Here is a 24,046-nt window from a genome sequence, read left to right on the forward strand (position 1 = left end):
GGGAATTCAAAAACAATCTGTGCCAGTACTAGAGTCTGATTATCAGCTGGTAATAAACAAGCAGTGAAGAAGAAAAATCTGACAATAGATAGCATTTTTTGTAATGATTGTCTCTTCAGTGGAAACTGTATGTTTGACTCCAGCTCTTTTTTTTATTTAGACTTTACTTGTGAATTTGAATCTGTATTTTCTGACTTCAGATAAAAATAAATGGTCCTCCATTAGTGTTTTTTCAATAATTACTAAATAACTTTAAAAAAAAATTAGATTTATTTGTTTTTGCTCAATTTGGTAACTGTGTTTTTTTTTTCTTTTTCTGTTTTTGTCCAATTTCTTCTAGGAGTTGGTGGTGAAAACACTGATAGTGGCTGAGCCCCATGTGCTGCACGCCTATCGCATGTGTCGCGCCGGGCAACCACCAGGGAGCGACAGTGTCTGCTTTGAGGTCCTGGGCTTTGACATCCTCCTGGACCGCAAACTCAAACCCTGGCTGTTGGAGGTACAAATCTGAATAGAGATGTGTTTCTTTGTGAGGATAAACAATTTATTTCTAATCTTCCTCTTTGACTTTCACTTCCAGCTGCTCTAAAATGGGCATTTTGCTTTTAGTTATTTATCAATATAATGTTTTTTTTTGTTATTTCAAGTTTTTTAAAATGTCTTTTATGAATGAATTATTTTCCTATTTTCACAATTGAGTTTTTCTCCCTTTTTGCTATTGGAGTGACAGCAGCTCTCCAGCTGAAGTGTAGTGGCATGAAAAGGAGTGAACAAACACTTATATAGCTTACACACCATTTCCCCACACCAAACACCCACAGAGTATCAAGTATCTATTTATGATCCTTTAAACAGCCAGAAAATACTGATATAAACGTTAAGCAAGGCAAATAGGGTATGCATGATTACAAGGATTTATACATTCAGACATATTCAAGCTCAATAACAAACAGATAACACATATCCAGAGTGTAGAAATATAGGTCAGGATCTCATGTTCACTACAACGAACCAGGGTTCTCATTTTTTCAACTCCTGCCTCTTAAGTGTCACTCATTCCAGATATAGATTGAAGTCCACTCCAGGATTTCTGTCTCACCTTTCTGATGTCAGCCAGTCAGTTAAAGAGTGACCTAAATCCTTTAACCCAAAGTGGCTACACTCACACCCCTCTTCCCACAAATTGGACCGAAAGATAGGAAATGCCACGTGAATCGTAGTTTTGTTTTTCCTCCTCATTCCAAACAAAAAAAGATGTTTCTTTTTGTCAAGCTGCAAGTTTGGAAGAAAGTGAAATATGTGAGCTGTTTTTTTCAATGATTGGTATTTCTTTTCTTTTTTTTACTTTACTCTAGAATTGAAATGTTAAAATTTGTTTTATTATTGCAATTTGAAATGAAAAGATGTACAAGTGAAACCTAGAAAATTGCACTGTCTTTGACTGCCATGACTTTGTGGGCACATGTGCATGTTCGTGTGTATGCGTGTGTGTGTGTGTGTGACACAGCAAACAGCCGTGAATGCAGTTGTTCCACTCCAGCAGTAATGATCCCCCCTGTGCTACCAGCAGCTCTCTATAACGCTCATCAATTAACATCCCATGTACACACACACACACACGCCCACGCGCCCACACACACATACAAGCAACCCTGTTTCTCTTTCACGCAACATTTGCAGCGACAATCATTTATTTCTAAAATTCAGCTGATTAGTGGGGACATTTTGAAAGCATAGAGACGCTGTCTGCAGTCCTTGCTCTATGTACTGTCAAGCCTGAAAATAGCTTTATTACTACTTTTTAACTTGTCAGTGTGTGTATTCCTGCAGGAGTGCAAAACGCAGGAAGCCCCAACGGCTCGTTGCCACAACTAGTGTCCTATGGCAAGCCCCCAGGCCTAAATAACATTTTTCAGGACATTACTTTTGGCACCATTTTGGAGTAAACTAAATCCATTTCACTGAATTTCACCATTTTACTCTATTACATATTTCTGAAAAAAAAAAAAAAATGTTAGAAATTTTTTAAAAAGTGAAGACCTCAGAGGTTTCTGTTGAGTTTGTGGACTTTCTTTATTGGTGTCACACTGAATTACGGGCGCCACGCCTCGCCGGGGCCTTACCCAGATCGGTGTTCCGACAATGTTCTCCCTTACTCTTCAGGATGTCAAAGCCGGTTGTTGAACATGCAAACTTGCAGGCAGGAAATGAAAGTTCAACCTGTGTAGACTCAAAGACGGTCAGATACCTGAAAGCTAGACGGTATCATGTATAAGAATCTGTCAGACGATATTAGTTGTGCCCTTGAATTTGCGTTTTTGTCAGCCGCTTTCTGGGTGTGTCGTGGAGGATGACGGGGGAGAAGAAATATTCCTTCATATTACTAATTATATTTTAATAAATAGCCAATTTTTTGTTGTTTTATTTATTTTTTTAAATAATAAGATGTATTCTAATTAGTGCCACTATAAATAGGTTTTAAATTGAAAGACAAGTTTGCTGTAGCCTCTGCTCTCTGAAAGTGAAAAAAACAGCTCAAAATCACTTACTGCAAGTAAACTCCTAAGGAATACAGAGATAATAGAGAAAACAATCCATAGAGCCGCATGCACCTGCTAAATAGCTTGTCACAGAGGTGACAACATAGAAGACAAGAGCGATGCCCCTCAAACCAAGGGGAGGCATCAAACAGACGCATTGTGCTCAAAGCAAGTATCGAAAGGGGAGAAGAGAAGTGGCAAAAAAAAGGAGACACAAGCTTTTGTGTGATCCTTATCTTAATTCAGCAGTCTCAACACGAGTTTTAGCTTCTATTGACATTCAAAACACCAGCGCTACACACGCAGACACACAAACACACACACTTGCCCAAATGGCGTAACTCAAGACATTCACTTTCATTAAAACAGGTCCAGACAGCATCTGTGTCTCGTATCGGGAAGGCGTTTCATTGAGCCGTGATGTTCGCTGCGTCTCCCCCCTCCCCCCCACACGCACACATTCACCAGTGTACACAATCTGCTTGGACTGTAGTTTCTTTTGTTAAAACCAGGGTTTTTGCTCCGAGGGTTTCATTGAGTATGTCCTTTGTCTTCAGGAAAAAAACCTAAGAAAATAAAAGAAAGAAAAGAAAAACTATAATCAATTCACAGTCTCTCATAAATTCTCAATATGTGTACCGATGCCTTAAAACTTGTGTGAGCATCAAAGAGGAAGGCACATGACTTGAAATCTAGTACGAGCCTCAAGGATTGCATTTACACATGGACAAAAAAAAAAGCAGAAGGATATTATCATCAACTCTTGCACTCCTACATCCCCTTATCCAGGGTCCAAGTGCTATAAGCCAGCATGACAAATGGTGTCAACTTTGGTGAGTAAAATGGAAAAATGTTATCAATAGTTTGAAGGTGGGGGATGGGAGAGGATGAAGTAAATACAAACATAACATGTAACCACTGACCATAGGCCAGTATGGTTATTTTTTTGGTTGATAATGTAAACAGAATTGACAAAAAAAGTGTAAACAAAAATTACACAACAGCATATAATTAATTTTACTTAAAACAGTTTGTAGCTTGGTAGTGGTGATTTCATAAATGTGACAAATTGAATTTCTTTAGTTTTCACATCTTCTGTTTTTTGCCCCCAGAAATATTTCAAAATAGCGAAATGTTTTTTGTTATTTTTTTCAAGAGCACCATAGAAATATTGATATGTGGTATGAAAAGAGTGAAATTACTTTTTTGCTAAATGCTTAGAAAATACTTTTGTATAACATATTTTTTGTACTTTCTGAAATTTACATATTATATTTCAATATTATTTGGTAGAATGTCTCACTTTTGAAATGTCTCACTTGGGTGAAACATTTGTTTCCTACCAAGAGTTTCTCACATTTTTGATGGAATTTTGACCCTTTATGTGTGACAGAAACTGTGTAAGTGAGGCATTTTTTTTATTGGCAGAATTAAGAGTTTTCTGTGAAACAGGACTCAGAAAAACACCAGCATTGTTTTCTATTGGCTAGATTACTACAACAGAGATTTTATTGGTCTATGTGGGAAATAAAATCCATCAGGCAGTTGCGGTTCATCCAAAATGCTGCTGCCAGAGTCCTAACCAACACCATGAAGAAATGGATCACATCACCCCAGTTATTAGAGTGCCACAGTTGTTCCTTGTTTGCTGACAGATTGATTTGTAAAAAAATGCTCTTCATCAGTAAAGCACTGAATTAACTTGGATTACTTGTGAAGTATGACCCATGTAGACCAGCTTACTCAGTGTTCTTAGGACCAAAACTAAACAAGGAAAAATGGCAAATTCCCAGAAAACCTGAGACTTGCAGAAACTATTGGCTCATTTAAGTCAGGCTGAAATTTTCTTGGGTACTCTAGGTTTTGATGGAAGCATTATTATGATATTATGATTTTTGCCTGATCACTGATGAGCGATTTTAGTGGGAGATTGAATATTAAATTAGCATTTAATATTTATTTCTCTTTTTGCAGTGCTTGAAAATGCTTTAGGGTTTTTGTTATTTTAATATATTTCATTTGATTTAATGTTAAGAATTTTGCATCAACTTGTGTTTGAATGGTCCTGCATAAATAAACTTCCTTGTCTTGCCTGGCAAAGCAATTTATTTTGAAATTGAGATCCTAAAGTAGTTGTAACAATGACCCTATGCTTAGAGTAACTGCTGTGTGTCTTTTAATAGTTTATATAAATGTGTTACTTTTAGCTACATAAGAAAAAAGTATACCTTCAGCTAGTTGACCAACAGTGTGCAGCAACAGCTAGTGGAGGACCTCAGTTCAAATACAGCCAGAGAAACTCTGCTTCCTCTTGCAATTTCTCTGCATGGTTTAAATATCTTTAAAACCATAGGAGTGATGTAAAGGAAAACTTTAGGATTTTTAATACCTTGGAATGCTTTGATACCAGTAACCAAAACATGATTTGTAACCATGCATGCAACATTAAGTCTCAGCCATTGTTTATATCTGAACCTGAATGCAACAAGGGCCCAATTTATGTTCTCATGAGGTTCCGATGGGTAACAATGATTCCCACTGCTATGATCAGTGGTCTGAAGGCTACCCTCATTATAAGCTTATAAGCTCTGGCTCACTTCTTCTTGCTATTTTTTGTTGTTGTTCATTGTTTCCCCTCATCAACCATAAAACTCCAGCTGCTCAGCTCTAAACAAAAAGGAAGTGTTTGTAATGAGCCTAAAAAAATGAAAATTTGCTCAGTCCCAAGGCAGATTTTTTTTTTTTCTTTTTATTGGTGAGCTCCCAACATCTTAAAAGGCTGGTTGGTCTGCTTGTTAGAGGCGCAACAAGCATGCAAAAGTGTGCAAGTGTGCAGCATCTGTGAATCTAATTTTAATTTGTGTTCTTGTCACACATGTTAAGCCTCCATGATAAACATACATCAAAAGTCTTGCAACTTAGGATGTGTCTGTATTTTTGTGTTAGTGTGTCAACAGCCTGTCATTTTCTCCATGTGTGTCTCAGTGTGTGTGAGGGCAGGGGGGGTCTGGTCTTAGTCCATGTTGGAATAGCCTTCTGCAATGTGTGTATGCGTGTATGTGTGTGTGTGTGTCGTTGGCCACCCTCCAGCCCACAACCCATTCGTTTTATCCACTCAAAGAGCCAATGAGGGAATCGGCTTAAAACACACAGACAGAGCCATTCAGAAAGCAAAGGAGTGAGGAGAAAAGGAAGAAATCTATTTTATCCACTTTTATGGTTATTTAGGTGTTATTGTTTGGACTGAGTGACTATCAGACAGCAGCACAAGAGTGGCTTGATTATTGATGACAACTAAACTTGTATCTCTTCCTTCATCTCTTGTGTTCCTACCTCTGGTCCTTCCTCCCTTTTAGTGCGTCTGTTCAAAGTGATTGGCAGCTAATGAGGCAAGCATGGTTAGGGTCAACTGAGGCACAGATTTGTTTGTGTGTCTGAGTTTCTGCATGTGTGTGTGGGTGAGAGAGAGAGAAACAGAGAGAGAGAGAGAGAGAGAGACCAGGCATCACGGCAACAGACTACAACAGACCTCTTAGCCTAAGGGCAGCAGTTCTTTGCCCCTTCCTGCAACTTTCTCCTCTCTGTGGTCTGCACCCAATCGTTTCAAGATGAGTTTGGTTTTCCCTGTCCATCCCTTGTAGCCAACATAATCCAGACTTCCTTTCCCTTTGAGTTAGAATGTAAGGAAGTATGTGTGCGTGTGTGTGTATGTGTTTTAGCATTTTTTATTCCCATTTTTTTCAACAAATACTACATAGTGAGAACCCACTGCTCCTTATGGGGTCCAGAGTTCTGGTCCCATAAGGGTTACGGATTAGGTTTAGGACTTTGAATTGAGTACAGGTTAGTCTTAGTGTTAGGTATGTAGGTTAAGGGCTGCCAGAGCTTTTCAGGGAGCGAAAAGTAACTGCAAACATTTAGCCAACTTCACCAAGCCTATGTCAAAGATAAAGTTGATAGATTTTTAGTACCTAAAGCTATGGTGAGTAATAAGACAGAGTCTGAGCCAAACAAAATAAAACAAAGAAGGGAGTCTTAAGATGCTCCACTACCATAGTGTTGTTTGTAAAGCCCTGGGCCCTTTTTTTTCTTCTTTTTTACCGAAGCCAAACTTAACTGTGGTTGAAAGTTGTTTATATTTTTGGTACTGTAAATTCAACTGAAGCATCGAGTTATGTGGCGCTATACATACTGTATCTAAAGCAGGAAAACCCCACATCCGTGAAACATGTATGAATGGAGTATAGCAACAGTGAAAAGTTTACAGAAACAATGGCAATAATTTAGTTTTTGTTCTTGCTTTTTTTGTGTGAAGGGGTGTAGTTATTTCTCTCTAAGGGGGGTTCACCCACACACACACACTTTGAAACACACAACCCTGGTTTACCCTAAACCAGAGGTTTAGGTTTACCTGGTTTAGGTGGGGCTATTCCTATAGCCCAACTAGGGTTGGGCTATAGGAATGAATAAGAATTGAATGGAAATTAATGCAAAGAAGATAGAAAGGCATACTGTGTGTGTATTTGTGGTGAAAGGAGGCGTTTAGAGGGAGGCAACTGTAAACAGATGCTATGACAAACACACATAGTAGTTTCCTCATTCTTTTCGTTCTCCAAACACAAACAGGGGCACTATGTTCTGTTTCATCTTTAGAGCCTGCGATGAAAATTGTATGTCAGAGTATTTCACGCAGGAGTGAAATTTAAAACTTCTTAACTGTTTTCTGAGGGATTTTAGAGAAGGAATTTAAAGATTAGCCTGCCTTTTATTTATATCCACAGGAAACTTGAGAAGAATTTCCTAACCTCTGGAACAGCCGAGGCAAACATTATCAGGTATTCTGTGTGATTTAGTTTTCATCCTGACATGATTATGTGGGGTAATAATAAAAGTAGAGAATAAGTACAGTTTGATATTATAATATTAGCCCTTTTGTGATCTCCTCTCCACCTCTGAATAATCTTCGCATGTTTGCAGGATTTATTCCTGTATTATACATGTGTGTTTCTTAACTCAAGTGGTGTAACCCTTCCATTTACCAACCCTAGGTGGCAGTATTGACCTGTTATCATTTGTTTGGCTTATATGAGCTTTATTAAAGAATAATTAGAATGATGTATGGGACTGCCTGTCTCTATCCACATCCATTCTCCCCCAACATGACTATTTCATGGAATAAGTATCAAATTAGGCAAGCACAGTCTTTGTATGTGGGGCAGTTGAAAACATACCCCAGCATTTATCCATTCATCATCACACACACAGCAGTTTTTTGACGCTACATGTGATTGAAAGGGAAGGTATAAATGGCATATTTACTGAGAGCCACAAGAAACTGTGTTGTGTGAGAGTAATATATGCGGGGGATTTGTGGGATGTACAAGGATGTTTTTACTAGCATTTTAAATTATACAGTAAATCTTTCTTTCTTTTTTCCTTTCTTTCTTTCTCCCTTTCTTTCTTTCTTTCTTCTTTTCAAGAATGCATACAAGAAAAAAAAGTCATATTTGTGTGTGCAGGCTTCATTGTGTTTGCTTTGCACCTTTAGTGCCTGTGCTTAATTTCGTCTTTGTATGTCATTTAAAAAGTGCCTCTCTCTCCCCATCCCCAGCCTCTGAGCTGAGCATTGGCCCCCTCGCTTTTCAGCACCAGCAGCAGCCCGCCACGCTCAGCTAGAGTTTCCCTGTGTCCGAGCGAACCGCAAGAAACACCACAAAAAAGAACAGAACAGTGATTGATAAGACGTCTGAAACAAGAGAGCGACTAAACAGGGCGTCTAGCTGTCTGTCTTTCTGTCGCTCTGCCACACACGCTTGGTTTCTCTCTTTCTCCCGCTGTCTCTTTCTCTCCGTCGTTCTCCTTCTCTTTGCCACCGTTTCTTATTCCACCATTGTGTGGCAACAAACACTCCATTCTGACAACGGCTGAACTGTGCTGATACTCTTGAGTGTGCGGGGCAGAAAGGGAGGCTTGTCAAAGCAGTGGTTGTTTGCCCTCTGCTAGGAATAATAAGGTGTTTTTTTTTCTGTAGCGATTAATCACCAGCAGACCTTGTGCTTGTTTTAGCGACTATTCTAGGCAAAATGAATGTCAATGTGGGGAAGCAATTTGTTGGGGAAATAAGGCAGCTGATTGTTGGTCTTGTGTTGCTCTACTAGAAAAGTTTTTTTGTAGGACAAGAAAACCCTCAGGTACAAATTTTTTCGTGTCAACTCTAATTACTTTTCTTTTTATTAGTTTTCTTTATTACAGAAACAATTATACAGGTCTTTGAAAAATAATTAGCATCTTTAAAGATTTTGTTTTTACAAATTTTAATATCAGACAAAGATCTGAGTAAATACATGATTTCATTTATCGAGGGGAGAAAATGAAAAAGTTACCTAAATCAACCTTTTTCTATATATACACATAAGTTGTTATGTCCGTTGGAAACAATCTCTTACCCCATATAGGGGCCTCTGATGGCACTGAGGAGCGCCTTTAGTGGCAGGAGAGATTCAGAAGGTCCTCCTTCCTTCCCACTGCTGTCAGACTCTACAGAAAAGCCCTTGCAGCTGACCACTCGCACATTTACACTAGCAAACACACACATATCCAATAGACTTTGTAGTTTTCTGTTGGTGTGTAATATTTTATGTCAGACTTGAAATTTCATCTCATGTTTTTGATAGGGGGGCTTTTTTAAGGTTTAACCCTTAAAAAAGGGTTTAACCCTTTTTGTTTATTTTTTATTTTATTTATTTATTTTTATTATTCTTTTGAAATCATTTGATAAAGTCACTTTTTTTCCCATTTTTTCTGATTAACCAAGGCTGCCTAGTAATCATGCACACACTGAGATAGACGGTTGATCTGGTTGGACACACCTGCTCAATAAGTTTAATGTTCATACTGCACCTTGAAAATGAAAAACGTGAAAAAAGGGGTATTCTCAAAATACTCAGTTCTCATATAACTGTGCACACAGCGTAGAATAAGTGAAAGCGGTAATGAAAGACAGTTGTATTTCTAGTTTTGTTGGATATTGGACTTTGCTGTTTGAAAATAATTTACATACTAACTATCCTGAGGCGCATCACAGTTCTCAAACTCACCAAGGGGTCAGAGATCATTAGACAAAACCCCGCGTCCAAACCAGAGGAGTTATCGCTTTGGAAATTAGTCGACTACATCAAATTGAGTAAGTAATTTAAATTTGTTGTTTGCTCTTGGTCTGTTTTCTGCTACTCTTTACTTTCTGTAATGATCTGTAAACAGAGTTGCGGCTTGCCAACAATTTAACCCAAACAGATAGTTGAAATAAAAATAATGAGGCTCCCCTTTGATAAGCTATATTTCACAGTTGCCTTCATAAACAATTTGGTTTGTGTCTAGTGCAAATGTTTATTTCATATTGTAAGGTATCTGGGTAAATGTCTAATTCTCATCCTCAAACTTTGTATTTTTGTTAATCATAAATGAAGCACTCAATTAATAAGTAGTTAATTGGTATATCACTACAACAATTAAAGCTATTTCTGAACTTATATAGATGGTATTCAGTCTCAGTGATAATTTACATAATGCGTCTTTGCATGTAAACATTTACAACTCAGTGTTATCACAGAATCCGTAGGAGATTGAAACCACATATAGAGATGGGTAGCAGGAGGAGTATTTCAGCGAAGTAGGTAAGTTTAGTCTCTGCAGGGTCTTTAGTGTAATTGCAGCTGAGGATGTTGCATTTAATGTTATTGTTTGAAAGTGAGTGCTTTGCACAATGTGCTTATGTAAAGAATTCAGTCTATGGTTAGGTCAAGGGTTGGGTGTCATTTTTTCCTCACATTCATCATTATATCATTTCCCAACAGTTTTGGATGGATGTTTTATTATACATAAAATGATGAAAAAGAATGTTAATAGAGGTATGGTTTTGAAGAAAATAATTTATTACCACTATTATTTTTTGATGTTTTACTTTTAGAAAATTACAAAAATTATTTATCCCTTTTTCAGTAATCAATAAAAAAAATCATTTTTGGCATTTCAAATCCTCGTCTTGCCTATTTCTGACTAAGTTTCTCAGTTTCACCTGCTATTTTTGGTGATAAATCCTAAATCTTTGAAATTGGAATGCCTCCTTTCCATCACCCTACTCTTCAACACACTCCACAGATTCTCTCCAATTCAGGACTCTGGCTGTTTTACTTCAAAACCTAAACATTACTTCCAGTTTCAAGAAACAGCTGTCCATCCATCTGTCCCTCCATCCATTGGTGGTTGAGGAAGGGTTGGTGGCTATCTTGAGGCAAGACATGCCCCTCTGCAGTTGTCATCACCCAGACTTGACAACCAACCATGCAATCAATGACTCTTACTGGCATTTTTAAAGATACTAAGTAACCTAACTTGCAAGTAGTTACAGTGTGGAAGGAAACCAGAGGACCCCAGATGCATGAAATCAAACCCTTGACCTTCTTGATGTAAGGCAACAATACTAACAGCTGCTTCACTATGAAGTTGATTAAAAAGAAACAAAGAAGAACTTCCACTGACAAATGTGGGACATCAACATAATTTCACATTGTCCTATACTATAGCAGTGACAAGAAATCTGACTACTAATCTGCCTGCCCTTCATAATATGTGGTAAGGTCATAATTCAATTATAAACTTTGCATAAAAAATTATTTACATTAACTTTTATGATACTGTTTTTTTTTTTACATTTTGAGAATTTTTTTCTGCAGTTCATTGTTGAAAAAGAATCTGTGAAAAAGTTTTTATTTAATCTTCATTTTTAAACATGACTCTCGTTTCACATTCTGCTTTTTGACTGACTGACATTTTGGCCTCAATATGATACGCAACCAAATTAAAGATCGAGTAAAAAGAATGTTCTCATCTGTTCATCTGACATTTTTATTGAATGTGTCTTAAAGCAACCAAGGGCTCTTTTAAAATCCTGCCAGAGTCACTTAAGGAAATCAGAGTGGGGGGTTTTGGAGCCTGCAGGGGTTCATTAGGAACAGACTGGTCTAACTTCCTCTGCCAGGGAGGAAAAAGAGAGCACAGAAATATGGGAAGAGAAATGAGGAGAGGTAACAACCAGAGAATCAGGGCTAGTAAATGGAGAGCGGAGGCTAAGTGGTGACCAGTTGGAAAACCTTGTGAAAGACAGCAGAAAATAAAGTGAAACTAAAAAAGAGACACAAAAAATTGAAAAAAAAAAAAAAAAGACACGACAAGGAGCAAAGAGAGACAGCAAATGCTGCTGCAAGTTTTATTCTATGACAACATGACACCACAAATCAAACCAAGACATGATGACAAGTAACGAGACAACCGTCACCAGGATCACTGCCAGTATGCCTGTTACCTATTGGCTGGCGCACTCTTAACGTCGCACTCTTTTTATTGTGGCTGTCAAGCTGTGGAGTACTCTAAATGAAAACAGACCTCTTCCTTATTTTTCTTTTGTAGCAGAGGTGAGGTATGGTAGCTCGAAGTGGAGCTCTGTCCTCAATTCACACAGGGACGCATTGTATACTTTCTTTCCATTGAGTGAAGGAGTTGTATAGTGTCTCTGTTCCTTTTTCCCTTTTTGCACTGGAAGGCATTCATCACCCACCTTCTGATAAATGGTTGTTGTACACAAAAAACACACATTGGTGCACACATAGCTTTACAAAGCTGCTTCCATTCAAGCCCGGTTCATAGCAGTGAGGATTTAGTGCCTCACCTGTGGCTGTGACACCAGAGAGAGGATTCTATTTAGAAAGATTCTCAGGAAACTTTATTTCAGAAAAAAATCAGACGTTGAAGCATCTGTGCTTTTTGGTGAACCTAAAGCAGAGGGCTAGGAAATGGAGTCTTTGCAGTCTTTCAATGTTTTTTATTAGTCTTTACTTTTTTTTTTGTCTTTGTTTTGGTCAATGTGGCCAACAACTGGCAGTATACTAAATACTCTGATTCCCTTAGATCCAAAGAGTTTGGTTGTGATTCAAATGTTATCCTTAAACTTTGTTCCTAAACTTGCCAGTGAGGAGAAGCCAGACATGTGTGCAGGTTAGAAATGGCAACTTCAAAGGTAGGAATGAGATTATTGAGTAGTAACTGAGACCAATTAAAAGATTTTGATAATCCCCAACGTTTTGGGAAAATATTTTGTGGACTGACTCAACAAAAAGGCAACTATTTGAGAGTTTTTGGCTGACAGTAACACAGCATTTCAGAAGCAAAGCATGGTGGTTGTTGGTATGTATGTGGCTGCGTTTGCTCTTTCGGGACCTGGATGTTTTGTCATAATTGATGGAACAATGCGTTCTCCTCTCTTATAGAAAATCTTAAAGGAGAATGTCTGACCATCAGTTTGTGACATTAAAAATGCTTATCTTTTTTTTACGGTTAGACAATTATTGGAAACTAGTAAGTTAATTTCATCACTGCTCAATAAAAAGAAAAAAAAAATAAGGTAGTCAAAGTGTGGATTTTAAAATCAAATGAGATACTTATTGAGACCTTTAACAGGCTGTTTATGTTTTTATCCCTTTAAACATTAATCATAATTAAAAAACATTTTTATACTCAGATTAATTTTGTCTGACAATACATTTTGAGTAATTATCTAAAACATGTTTGTGTGGCAAAAATAGCAAAAAAAGCAAAAATCTTTAAGGGGAAATGTACCTTTTCACAGTACTATGTTGTCCTTGGGGGTCAGGAGAAATAGATGTCATTCAAACACTTTTGTTTTAGCATTTCAACATTTCATCTGGTTTCCTGAAAATATTAGTATCAATTTACATCTGTAAATGAGTCACAGGTAAAGTTACAAGTTAGATTTTTTAAATGAGGAGATGAGAAATTGTTGAGCCTTAAAAAGAAAGAATTTGTTGATAATCTGATCAACTCCATGAATGTTTTGTTGGTTTGGATTGTAGCAGCTGGATAGAAATAATACCATCTGTTCCATACAAGTATCCTGGTGGTCACAGTGTGTGCGAGCTTTTGTGTTCGTCTTTAAAGACCTGTTGTGTAATAAAAGACATTCGTTAACAATTTTGACACATACTTACAAAAACTCCCACAACAAATGCACCACTATTAGGGCCATTGAAATCCTTATAATATCAAACCACCCACCCAAACTATTGTTCCCAAACAGAAAAAAAATGGGTGCTTCATGTGTTTTTCAGAGGATGCCAAGCGGAGACCTGACTTATCTGAACAATCAAGGTTTATCAGCCCACGCCAGCCTTTCCATGGGCATCTGTTGCATTGTCATTTGAAGTCACCACATAGGAAGACACCATTCCAATTGCTGTTGACAGTTCTTTCTTTGTTGCTCCTTTTGTTGTGTCACATAAGCCATTTCTCACCATGGGAGGAGACATAAAGGAAGCTAACAAAGAGAAAAATAATTCATTTGTTGTGTCAAGTATAATAACTGATATTTGAATACTTTACTCCGGTGCTTGGAATTGTTCTGTTGAGAAAGGTAAGCTGCTCTTGAATTATTCCCTGGATGATGCCAGCTTTTGTACCTGAAATCCCATGTGGCTTACTTCTTTCTTGCTTGGTTGAATCTCGCTGATTGCTTTTGACTGTAAATGATAGAGCCAAGCTGAGAAATTCTTTATTGCTGACAGAAATGTTAGTGGTGGCTGTGCTATAGAGTCTGTTTTGAGCAAATTTAGGCTTTAGATTTCGGGGTCACTTATACAAACTGTTGTGCGCAAACAGACAGACGGGTTCTTCTTCACTCTCATGTTTACACACATCATTGCCAGTCAAGATTTCTGCAGGAAAAGGCCAAACTGACTTTAAAGTGTCTCTCAAAGGGAAAGAGAAAAAACCTCAAACATCTCAATCTCTGTCTGTCTGCTTGCTCCATTCCTCTTTCCTTTGCTTGTTGGAAGAGCTTTTTTCTTTTCAAACAAGCCCACAGTCTGTTCCTGTAATTGCATACAATCCTTGTCTCTAGAATGTTACAGAAAGAAAGAACATTTTTTAAATGTCCCTTTTCTTCTTTGCCTGACAGATCAATCGAGCTCCGAGCTTTGGGACTGATCAGAAGCTTGATTACGATGTGAAGAAAGGGGTGCTGCTCAATGCTCTGGAACTCCTCAACATCAGGTATTGCTTTCTGCTGCACTCATGTATGTGGGTCTTCATGCAGATACACAAACATATTGTATCAAGGGGCCCATTAAAGCTCAAGTCAAGGCTTTTTTTTTAATGTTTAAAGATTTCAGTCAGTGCTTACTTTGATGCTTGGTGGAGTTCAGAACCTTTTTGACATGTGATTTTAAAATTGTTGTAAATGTGGTAATGGTGTGAACAGTTGCACAACATATATCATATTTGTAAATGGTTGTGTCTCAGTGATAAATCAAAAATCAACCCATTCTCTCTCCCTACTCGTCATATATTGACGCATGGCAAGGTCCGTCATCGTCACATGTTGACGCGAGGGGTACCCCCTTCACGTCATTAATTGAGTTAAATTAAGTTTAGTTAAGATATTTACTTACTTATTGTATGACATTTATTTATACATTTATTTACAATACTTTTTTTTGGATATTATTAAAATTTATAGTAAACATCAATGTGTCCTACACAAACTCACAGATCTGTACATAAGTCTTTTAAAATGGGAAGAAAACCTTAATTGCACATGTCAGTGTGTGTGAGTCATGTCACTTTTAGCTTTAAGTTTATAATGTCTGTGACTTTTCGGTTTTTATGTTTTGCTCATCTTTGTATATTTATTCAGCTTCCTGTGCTGCACTTTCTGCTTGCTTTGTCTGCCTGTTTTGCTTACGTTTCCTCTTTTTGTGGTGTACTGTACTTCTGTATACATAGTGGTTTGTGTGTAATGTGTAGCGCATGTGTATGTGTGTGTTCATAGGCATGCTTTTCTGTCCCCTGGCTACAGTGACTTTGTTCTCTGATTGATCACTGTACACAAGACCTCTAGATCTCTGCTCCCTTTGTTGCTTTCTCTCTGCATGTCCTCTTCTCGCTACCCTAAATAGTATAGTCTCCACCCCAGTAGTCATGCACATACAGAAACATAATGAAAACATACTTAGGCACATAATCATACAGGAGCATCTCAGTAAATAAGACAATCATCAAAACATAAAATTATTCTAATAATTAAATTCACAAAGTGACATTTATATATTAAATAGATTCAACACACAGAATAATATATAATTCAAGAATTTATTTCCGTTGATTTTGAGGTAATCACATTAATTAATAACCTAATGATTTTACATCAAATCTATTAACACAATATTTTAACGGAGAAATGTTATTGCCTATGCAGTCTTGTGGAAGAGGACTAGCTTTCCACCAGACATTCTCCAAAAAGTGGATCAAGTTGGGCAGAGTGCTGCATCCAAGCATATTAATAAATGTTGAGTGGAAGGAAAAGGTATCATTCAATAAAGGTGCACAAGCAACAATAACAACAGCATCACTCTGGAATTGCTGAAATAAATTAATATATATATATATATATTTCTTCTAATTTAATGAAGTCAAATTACTTGTATAATAGATGTAGCTTGTTGAAAACGTTCTCAGCTGTGCTACCTGTCTTTCTGGAACTTCTGGTTGATGTGTTCCCAGTTCTCTGACAAAATTTGTTTTTATTTCAGGATTGAAAGCAAGTAAGAACACAGAGCGTACATAGTATGAAGCCCTTTTCTTCATGGACTGAATGAGTGTCTTGCAGAAATTTAATCTATCTCTTTTAATATACATTAGCTTTTTTGCCCAGAGGAAGGAGTTGTTAGTGTTTGCTTGACTCTTTGGTCTGTTTACAATGCAAACTGAATCCAACTGGGATCAATTTAGACCCATTCGGACATGGACATTGATAGACGTCATTCCCCCTCACAGCACTCAATATTCAGTTTAAAGGGCCAGCGACTGAATTAAATACATTTTTCTCTCTCGACGCTACAGTAACCTACTTGTTCATAATATTCTGTCTGATCCTGTCCCTCCAGTTTTTGTTTGGATTTTAGCTCGACTTTTTTTCTCAATATATTGATTGAATTTTTTTGGAAGGAATATTTTTTCTCAATAATAATGAAGAGCAACCTCTTATCCAGACATCAAGCGGACAAATATTCTCAAACAATAATGGATATTTTTTACTGTATGGGCTAGAAGAGAATTATCAAACATTTACTATATGGGAAAAGTATGAAAACAAAAAATAAAGCATAGAGGATTATTAAACAGTTGAGAGCTATTCACTACGAGGAGCCTAAAAATCTAAACATTTTATTAATTGACTTGTTTTATTGTGGTTCAGGGCCAGTGATAAGAAAAGAAACCTGGCTCAGGAGAAGGCAGAAGCTCAGAGGCGGCTTTATGGTCAAGGCTTCATGAGGAAACTTTCAGCTGCTTCCACGGACTGGGAGAAACAACGTCACACGCTAGAACGCAGAAGAGAGGAACTGGTATGGCACAAACGGGATATTCCACCTTCAGCTGATCTGAATGTGGGTCAGCTTATGACCTCAACTGAGGTCATAAGCTGACCTTATGATATTACCTCAACTGAGGTCATAAGCTGTATAAGGTGCTGCTCATCATTACCTATGGTCAAAGGAAAATTATATCCCACTTTGACTTTTAGAACCTGTATGGATGTATGAAATTAGAGTTCATGCTTTGATTGAAGTTATAAATTATAACTTCAGTGGCATCTGTAACCTCATTTTATCAAGCTAAGACTGCTGTAGCTTAATGTTTCTTTTCCTCTTTCTTCTACTGCATCAAAATTCCAACTTGCCTTCATCTGACAGCAATTATTTTGGTGAAATCTATGCATTGCAAATCCCACGCTTTTTGTATGCTTACATGAATATGTAATGTGTTTCATATAGCTGCCTGCAAAATAACTATTTGGTTAAATTAGTTCCTGGAACACTATCAGATTGGTAACGCAATTTTAAAAGACAGTTCTTCTTCTGAATACTCTGAGAATTAAACCAGCGTGAACTTTTGGCTTTGCTAATGCCTGGGAGTCTTAAAATCTGGTAGTTTGTTTGTAGTGCAAAGAATTTGGAGGATTTCATCAGCCTTAATGCACTATAGAAAAAAATTAAAGAATATGGAGAAGATTTTACACAAAGAAGAAACAAACATGGAGAATGGAAACAGTTGTGTTTGAACTCATTCAAGGAGAAAAACGATATGCTGAAATTTGAAACTGTTTAAGAAAAGCAGAGATATTGCCTCATTCTGGTTAACCTGGACAGGGAGCATCTGGAGCGAGAAAACATTTTCCACACTTTCAACCCTACGAGACACTTGCACCAATGGACTTCTCAGTACCAACTTGTTTATTGACTTTTTTTTTTTTTTTAAATATCCATACAATAAACCTGAATACAAAATGTTGCTGTTCAAAAATCGAATTGAAGATAATAGTGAAATCCAGCAGTGGTGTTAGTTTTGTTTAGGTTTTATTTTTTATTAAATCTAGGGTATAAACATGTTTGAATTACACCTTAGTCTGTTTGGATTTCGTGCTTTACAGATAAGCATGATTCATTTAAACTGCAAGGCACAAGCAACATACTAGAGTGCTGCAGATTTAGAAAAGGAAAAAGGTTGTAAGAACAAACTCATTTGCACTTATTTCTCAGCGGATGTCAAAAGAGTCAAAGTTTTGTGAGACATGTGCACTGTTTAATTATTTTTCCTTTTAAAATAGCAGAATCAGGGGAGCTTTTCTAATCTAGATGGGGAAAAGTGGCAGCCGCTAGTGCTTTAATGCCTCCCACCCTCTTTGATTAGCCTTTTGATAGCCACAGCTGTAATCAGTGGGAATAAGGAGCAAAGGAGCAGAGGCGCTCTTTCAAAAAGGGCACCACCTCATCTTTGAGTGCTGTTTTGGCTGAAGAGTGAGCTCAGGTTGAGGTCTGCTGAAGGCTCATATCACTCAGCATTTAATGATACTGCGGCGCTAGTGGTAAAGTGGCCCCCACCTCTCCGCTTTTTGTCAATTTGACAAGCTTAGACGCACAATTACACATTTATAACATGCTAATGAGAGAGGGAAAGGGAGAACATGTTATTAATTTATGGCAGCGACGTCTTTAAACCCTTTCCTCGTATTTTGCAAGACTTCTTTGTTTTTTTTCTGTTACTAAGTGAAATGTTTTCCTTTGTTTCTAGAAAGAACAACTTGCACAGGTTCGCAGGCAGGTTTCCAGGGAAGAACATGAAAATCGACATCTGGGGAATTACAGGTAAAGATGAGGCAAACAGCTGGGGAGAATGGGCTCTCCCTTCAGGAGCTCCACCCACTGTTTTTGTGCCAGCTTGCTCGCATTTACGAGGTAATCTCCACAATGCCAAACTCTTGGTAAAATAAATGTTACTGCTGACAGAAAGTAAAAAAGAACACCTATTGTTTTTGAGATTGCAGGAAACTGGAATAAACACAAGTTAAAATCAGAGAAAGGCAGAAAAGCAAAGAAATGGAGGCTCAAATTGCTTCTCCTCTTGCCAAATTCTTACCCTTTGCTGCATCTTAGAAACACAGATTAGTAGGTAAACTTTGCTTGCTTGCTGCGAGCCATCTCATCCCTGCCCAACAATCCCTTTTTTTCCCCCCTTCACCTCAAAACCCCCAGCTGGAACTCTGGAAGACACAGAGCGTATCGATTTTCTAACCTCACAGATGGAGCAGATTCACCCTACAGCATGACTTGGCAAGTTAAAATTTACAACTTGGCCCATGTAAGCCATTCGCTCCTCTTTACTCCTCATTTTATGCTTCATTCTCCATACAGCACTTCAGCAACAACAGAATTGTATTTTTTAGTGTCTTTCTCCCAATTTCTTAACAAAAACAGACACCCCCACCTGTCTTTCCGTCTCCAAAAGTCAAAGTGACTTCCTGACCGAGTCTTGGTCAGAATTCTCCTCCAGGCCTGCATGAAGTACTGTCATCTTTCCTTTTCCTCGACAGGCTGCCAGACAGTCAATCAGGCAGGATGGAGCACCCCCTAATAAAGACCTCTTAGCATTCAAATGGTGCCCCAGCGCAGCGCTGAACTCTGATTAACACACTGCTCCTCATTAGATGAGTTTGAGTAATGAACTCACTTACATTTGGCTATTAGATAAGATCTGTTTCAGGTACAGACCCTGTTATGTCTGGGGAAGACCCAGCTGCTTGTTGCTAGCTCACTACCTTGTTAAGCAGCAGGCGTCATGAGACTTTAAAGGTGCTGTTAAGCAGAAAACAAAGAAAGATTTTCTTAACATCTCAAATAAAGAAGTAGTTGTAGTTTTTCATTTCGCTTACGTGAGATCACACAGAGAGAAATCTAATCATCAACTCAATCAAGACGTACGTATGTTCAGCTTTAAAAAGCCCGAGGTGTTCACATGGCCTGCTGAAGAAGTGACCATGAACTTTTCGGTTAGATGAGGCCCTTTAACTATTGGCAAGTTCTTGCGTCTGTTATTTCTATTGATTTTTTTTTTAATGTGATGAGACCTTTTGATATTTTGTCGAGTGTGTCTTTGAAAAGAAGCAAAAGAATAAGGTCCATGCACCTCTAAAGTAATATAACTGAAAGCGGTCCCTCACAAAAGGATTAATATGCCTTGAACTTTTTCATACTTCATCATATCACAACTACAAACTGTAATGTCTCTTTTATGCAACAAATTAATTCAAAGTACTGCATAATTGTGCAGTTGAAGGGAAAAGATACAAGGTTTTCTATATTTTTCACTAATAAAAACCTGTGACCCATGCCGACCAGTTTATGAAACCAACCTTCGGTGCAATTATACTTGTAAATCTTTTGCTACGTCTCTACCAATTTTATAAATGTACATACTGAAGTTTTGTCTGGTTTTATTTGCAAAATAGCTTAGTCAGATTGAATGAACATTGTCTGTGAACAGAAATATTTGTTTTTGTGAAAATTTGTTGTTTTTTGCTTTGACTATACCATTGCCTTAACTCTGACCAGCTTTCTAGTCTCACCATCCTCAGTGGACATGGTATTTTTAGGTACAGTGCTTGTTTTCAGCTACTCATAGTATTTTGGATGTAAGCCAAAACATTTTGGCATTTAGAGTGATCTGACAAGAGCACTTTGGATCTGCTGTTTGCTGTGGCCCCTACATGACTTGTGACAAACTGCTTTCTTTCAACACTAGCTTTCTTTCCTTATAAAAAGGCCAGATATATAAATAATGCCAATAATAGTTGCCTGATTGATAGATTATTTGACCTGTACTCTGGATCTCTGTAGCTCCTCCTGAGTTAGTAACCGTTTCATGACTGTTTCTCTTAACAATTCTCTCCTGGTCTGTCTTGATAGGCTTGGATTTGCTATCAAGATAGTTAATGTTGCACATTAACTATCATTATTACTATTATTTGAGGTGCTATGTGACACAACACAAAAATATACAATGGGTGTTATTTCTTTTGCAAGGCATTGTAGTTAGAAAAATTTCAAAGGAGCTTAGTTAGTTTGCTCATATCAGGACCCAGAACTTGGCAGTTGCTTTATTTGAGCCGCAGTAATGTGGAATTGGGTCATCTTCTCAACAATATGGAAATCATGCACCCAGAACAGCTACACAGCATAAAATTATTAATTGCAAATGGGGAGCAATTAAAGTTTTAATGCTGAAACAGTTAACCTTTACTTGGCGTTTTACTTGCCCTAAAATCTACTACTCACACGCTGAGACGTAAAAGCGTCTCATAAGTACTTCTTTACCTATCAGTTCTCAGATAAAAAAGCACACAATTTAGTTTTCCAAGACTGTTACCATCATGTCTGAATCAGGAAGGCCATCTAACGGAGTGGGATTTGGCTTCTGATAGGACTCTGCAGATGCCAGAAAATTTCCCTGCTTTTTGAACTTAAAGTACCCAATGCTTATTTTGCTTAAAAAGCTGATATTGTTTTGATTTGATGGCCAAAGCGATGACGAGGGTGGGTTTGGAGATGTATTTTGAGGATAACCAGGCAGAGGTTTACACATTGTTCTACTCCCTTTAGACCCATTATAAACACTGGGGTTAGTTTAGTCTTTAGGGTGAAATTTTAAAAGGTGCGAACAGACGTATTAGTGTATATTGCCAAACCGCCCCCCCAAAAAAACTGTGAAGTGTACTTCTGGGTGCAGAAAGCAGCTGCGTGAAAGCAGCGCTCTGTGTGAAAAGACTGATTAAATGAGAGTTTGGCTGTTTCTTGACTCAAGGTTGCCAGTAAAGCCTGTCTTTTTGTAATTTGTCTCTGCTTTCTTCTTCTCATTTTAATTTAGTTTTTATTTCTCTTAGCATGCTGTAATCCTTTTCTATACCTATATTTTATGATTGGCTTACTGCACCCTCTTGTCTCTTGTTTTAAATTTTTTCTTAATTTTTCTCAAATATTTAGCTGTTATCTCAGTATCTGTACTTTTTGTTGTACATTTTTTACTGTACTAAACCCTTGCTGCGAATTCTATCACTCGTCCTTTAACCTCACATGCCTCCTTTGCTTAACCCCACTCTCTCTCTATCTTTCCTTTCTCCTCTTTACCCTTTATCGCCCGACTCTCATTTCAACTGTCTCCCCTCAATGATAACCCTTTTCCGTTACCTTCTATTTTCCATCTATTCTTTTTATTTTTTATTTTCCTTGCTCCTTTCTCACTCTCCTTGCCCCTCTCTCTCCCTGTCTCTGTGGCCTGCAGACGTATTTACCCCCCAGACGACAAGCTGCTGTTGGAAAAGTATGAAAGCCTGCTCTCGGCCGCCTTTCAGACCTTCCTCGCTGGGCGAGCTGCCTCACTTCAAAAGGAAATGAATAATCCTCTGAAACGAATGAAGGCACGTACATCAGTGGCAGACTGTCACGGACACACACACTCACACAAACACATGCTGTAGAAACCTGCAGAGATCCACACCTGAACATACACACACACATGCATAGCAGTCAGGCATCTGTGGGCAGGAAGCAGAGGAACACACACGCACATTTCTATTAAGATTCTGCCCACAGAGACGATTAGGGATGTGCAAATAATGTGGAGTATGTTGCAGGCCATGGGTTTTGTTGGGAAGTTTGACAATATGCAAGAAAGCAGAGCACAATATGTGCTTACTGTCATTCATACTGTCTCCTCACAAATATTTATTGTGTAGTGCATGATGTTTTTAAAAAGGAAAATCAAATCCCACAGAACAATGTCATGTTTGTTTCTTTCTTCACTTCGACACTACTCACTCTTCCATCGGTCCTCTTTCTGGATCTTTTGCTTTTCGTATGTCTTTCTGACAGCATCCGTTCTGAGTGAGTAACAGTTGCTTCCCACATGTTTTATTTTTTTTTACTGTATGTTAAAAAGTAAGACATTGAACGTATAAGGACACATTTAACATGTTGAAATAAAAGTCCTATAACATGCTCTCAGAGTTTGATAATTTCACAGGGTTAGGAAGTAATGTTTTCTCGCACCAGAGGTTCATCTGTGGTTTCGATTAATGCTGCTTTTGCTCAGGTGTGAAGCTGAAGTTATGATGATAAACACAGCATTGAAACTGACTGAGAGCTTTATAATTTTTTAGAATTATAAAAGGGGATATGAAAGAGAGTGCAGTAGAACAAAATGACAAATAGCTGAGAGAAATAGGAGCTTTTTTTCATTTTTCTGATCTGTAAAAACAACCTTTTAAAAAACTTTACAAGAGACTAACAGCAGTTTTCTGCCATGCCTGTGTGTTCAAGAATAGTAAAACAATGATGCTGAAAACTGAAGTGGGGAGCACTAAGCAGCAAAATAGAAGTACATTTAGAAGGCAGATACTTAAACTTAGGATTTTTAAGAAATGTATTGATGCAAGAAATTATTTTCAGATCACCCATAAGGACATGTTTCAATTTTCATAGGAGCTACTTTCACTGTTTCTGACCTTTTGCCATTTTCTTCTCTAAAAACTATTGTGTGTGTATGTATGTTTTTTTTTTTTCTAAGAATGCTGTCACTGCACAGGAACTTCATAAAGATATGAATCAAAGTTCAGGCTGAGTCGAAAAAGAACATATTTTTAATTTGGCCAGCACAGAGACAGAGATTTTGTTCAAAGCCAGAAGGAAGAGAGAGTCGCTCTGCAGCTGCTATCTGCCAACACAATCATGTCTAACAACTGAACTGTCCTCATTAAGGGACACAGTGTGAAATACTAATCTGGGCCATTTATCAGACAGAAGGAAGGTTCCTGAAGTTCAGTCTGATAATGATCGGCCCAAACGTAGTGCATTTCATGCTGATGCAGATACGCCTTTTTACATTGTGTGTCGCCTGCTTTCAATTTGTTTCCTATACATCACATTTAATAACAAATGTAATCATATGGGATTTTATTACCGTATAATCAGAAGACCAAAGGTTCCTTTGCAACATAGTCACTTCCGGAAAGCACTTTTTCTCTGAAATATTGTGAGAACTGCAGCTTA

The 24,046-nt window shown here is 37.8% G+C and overlaps 1 protein-coding gene across 5 annotated transcripts in view; it reads left to right on the forward strand.

The window, feature by feature from the left end:
* The window catches only part of ttll7 (tubulin tyrosine ligase-like family, member 7), an 82,691-nt gene that overhangs the window by 25,486 nt on the left and 33,159 nt on the right, over nt 1–24,046 (forward strand). For all 5 annotated transcript variants that reach the window (XM_044129518.1, XM_044129521.1, XM_044129517.1 and 2 more), the window contains exons 9-13: nt 341–499; nt 14,566–14,660; nt 16,864–17,011; nt 18,738–18,811; nt 22,281–22,416. In XM_044129518.1, coding sequence (XP_043985453.1) covers nt 341–499; nt 14,566–14,660; nt 16,864–17,011; nt 18,738–18,811; nt 22,281–22,416 — 612 coding nt within the window. The remainder of the gene's footprint in view (nt 1–340; nt 500–14,565; nt 14,661–16,863; nt 17,012–18,737; nt 18,812–22,280; nt 22,417–24,046) is intronic.

The sequence above is a fragment of the Gambusia affinis genome, linkage group LG10 (assembly GCF_019740435.1).
Source record: "Gambusia affinis linkage group LG10, SWU_Gaff_1.0, whole genome shotgun sequence".
Classification (NCBI taxonomy): Eukaryota; Metazoa; Chordata; class Actinopteri; order Cyprinodontiformes; family Poeciliidae; genus Gambusia; species Gambusia affinis.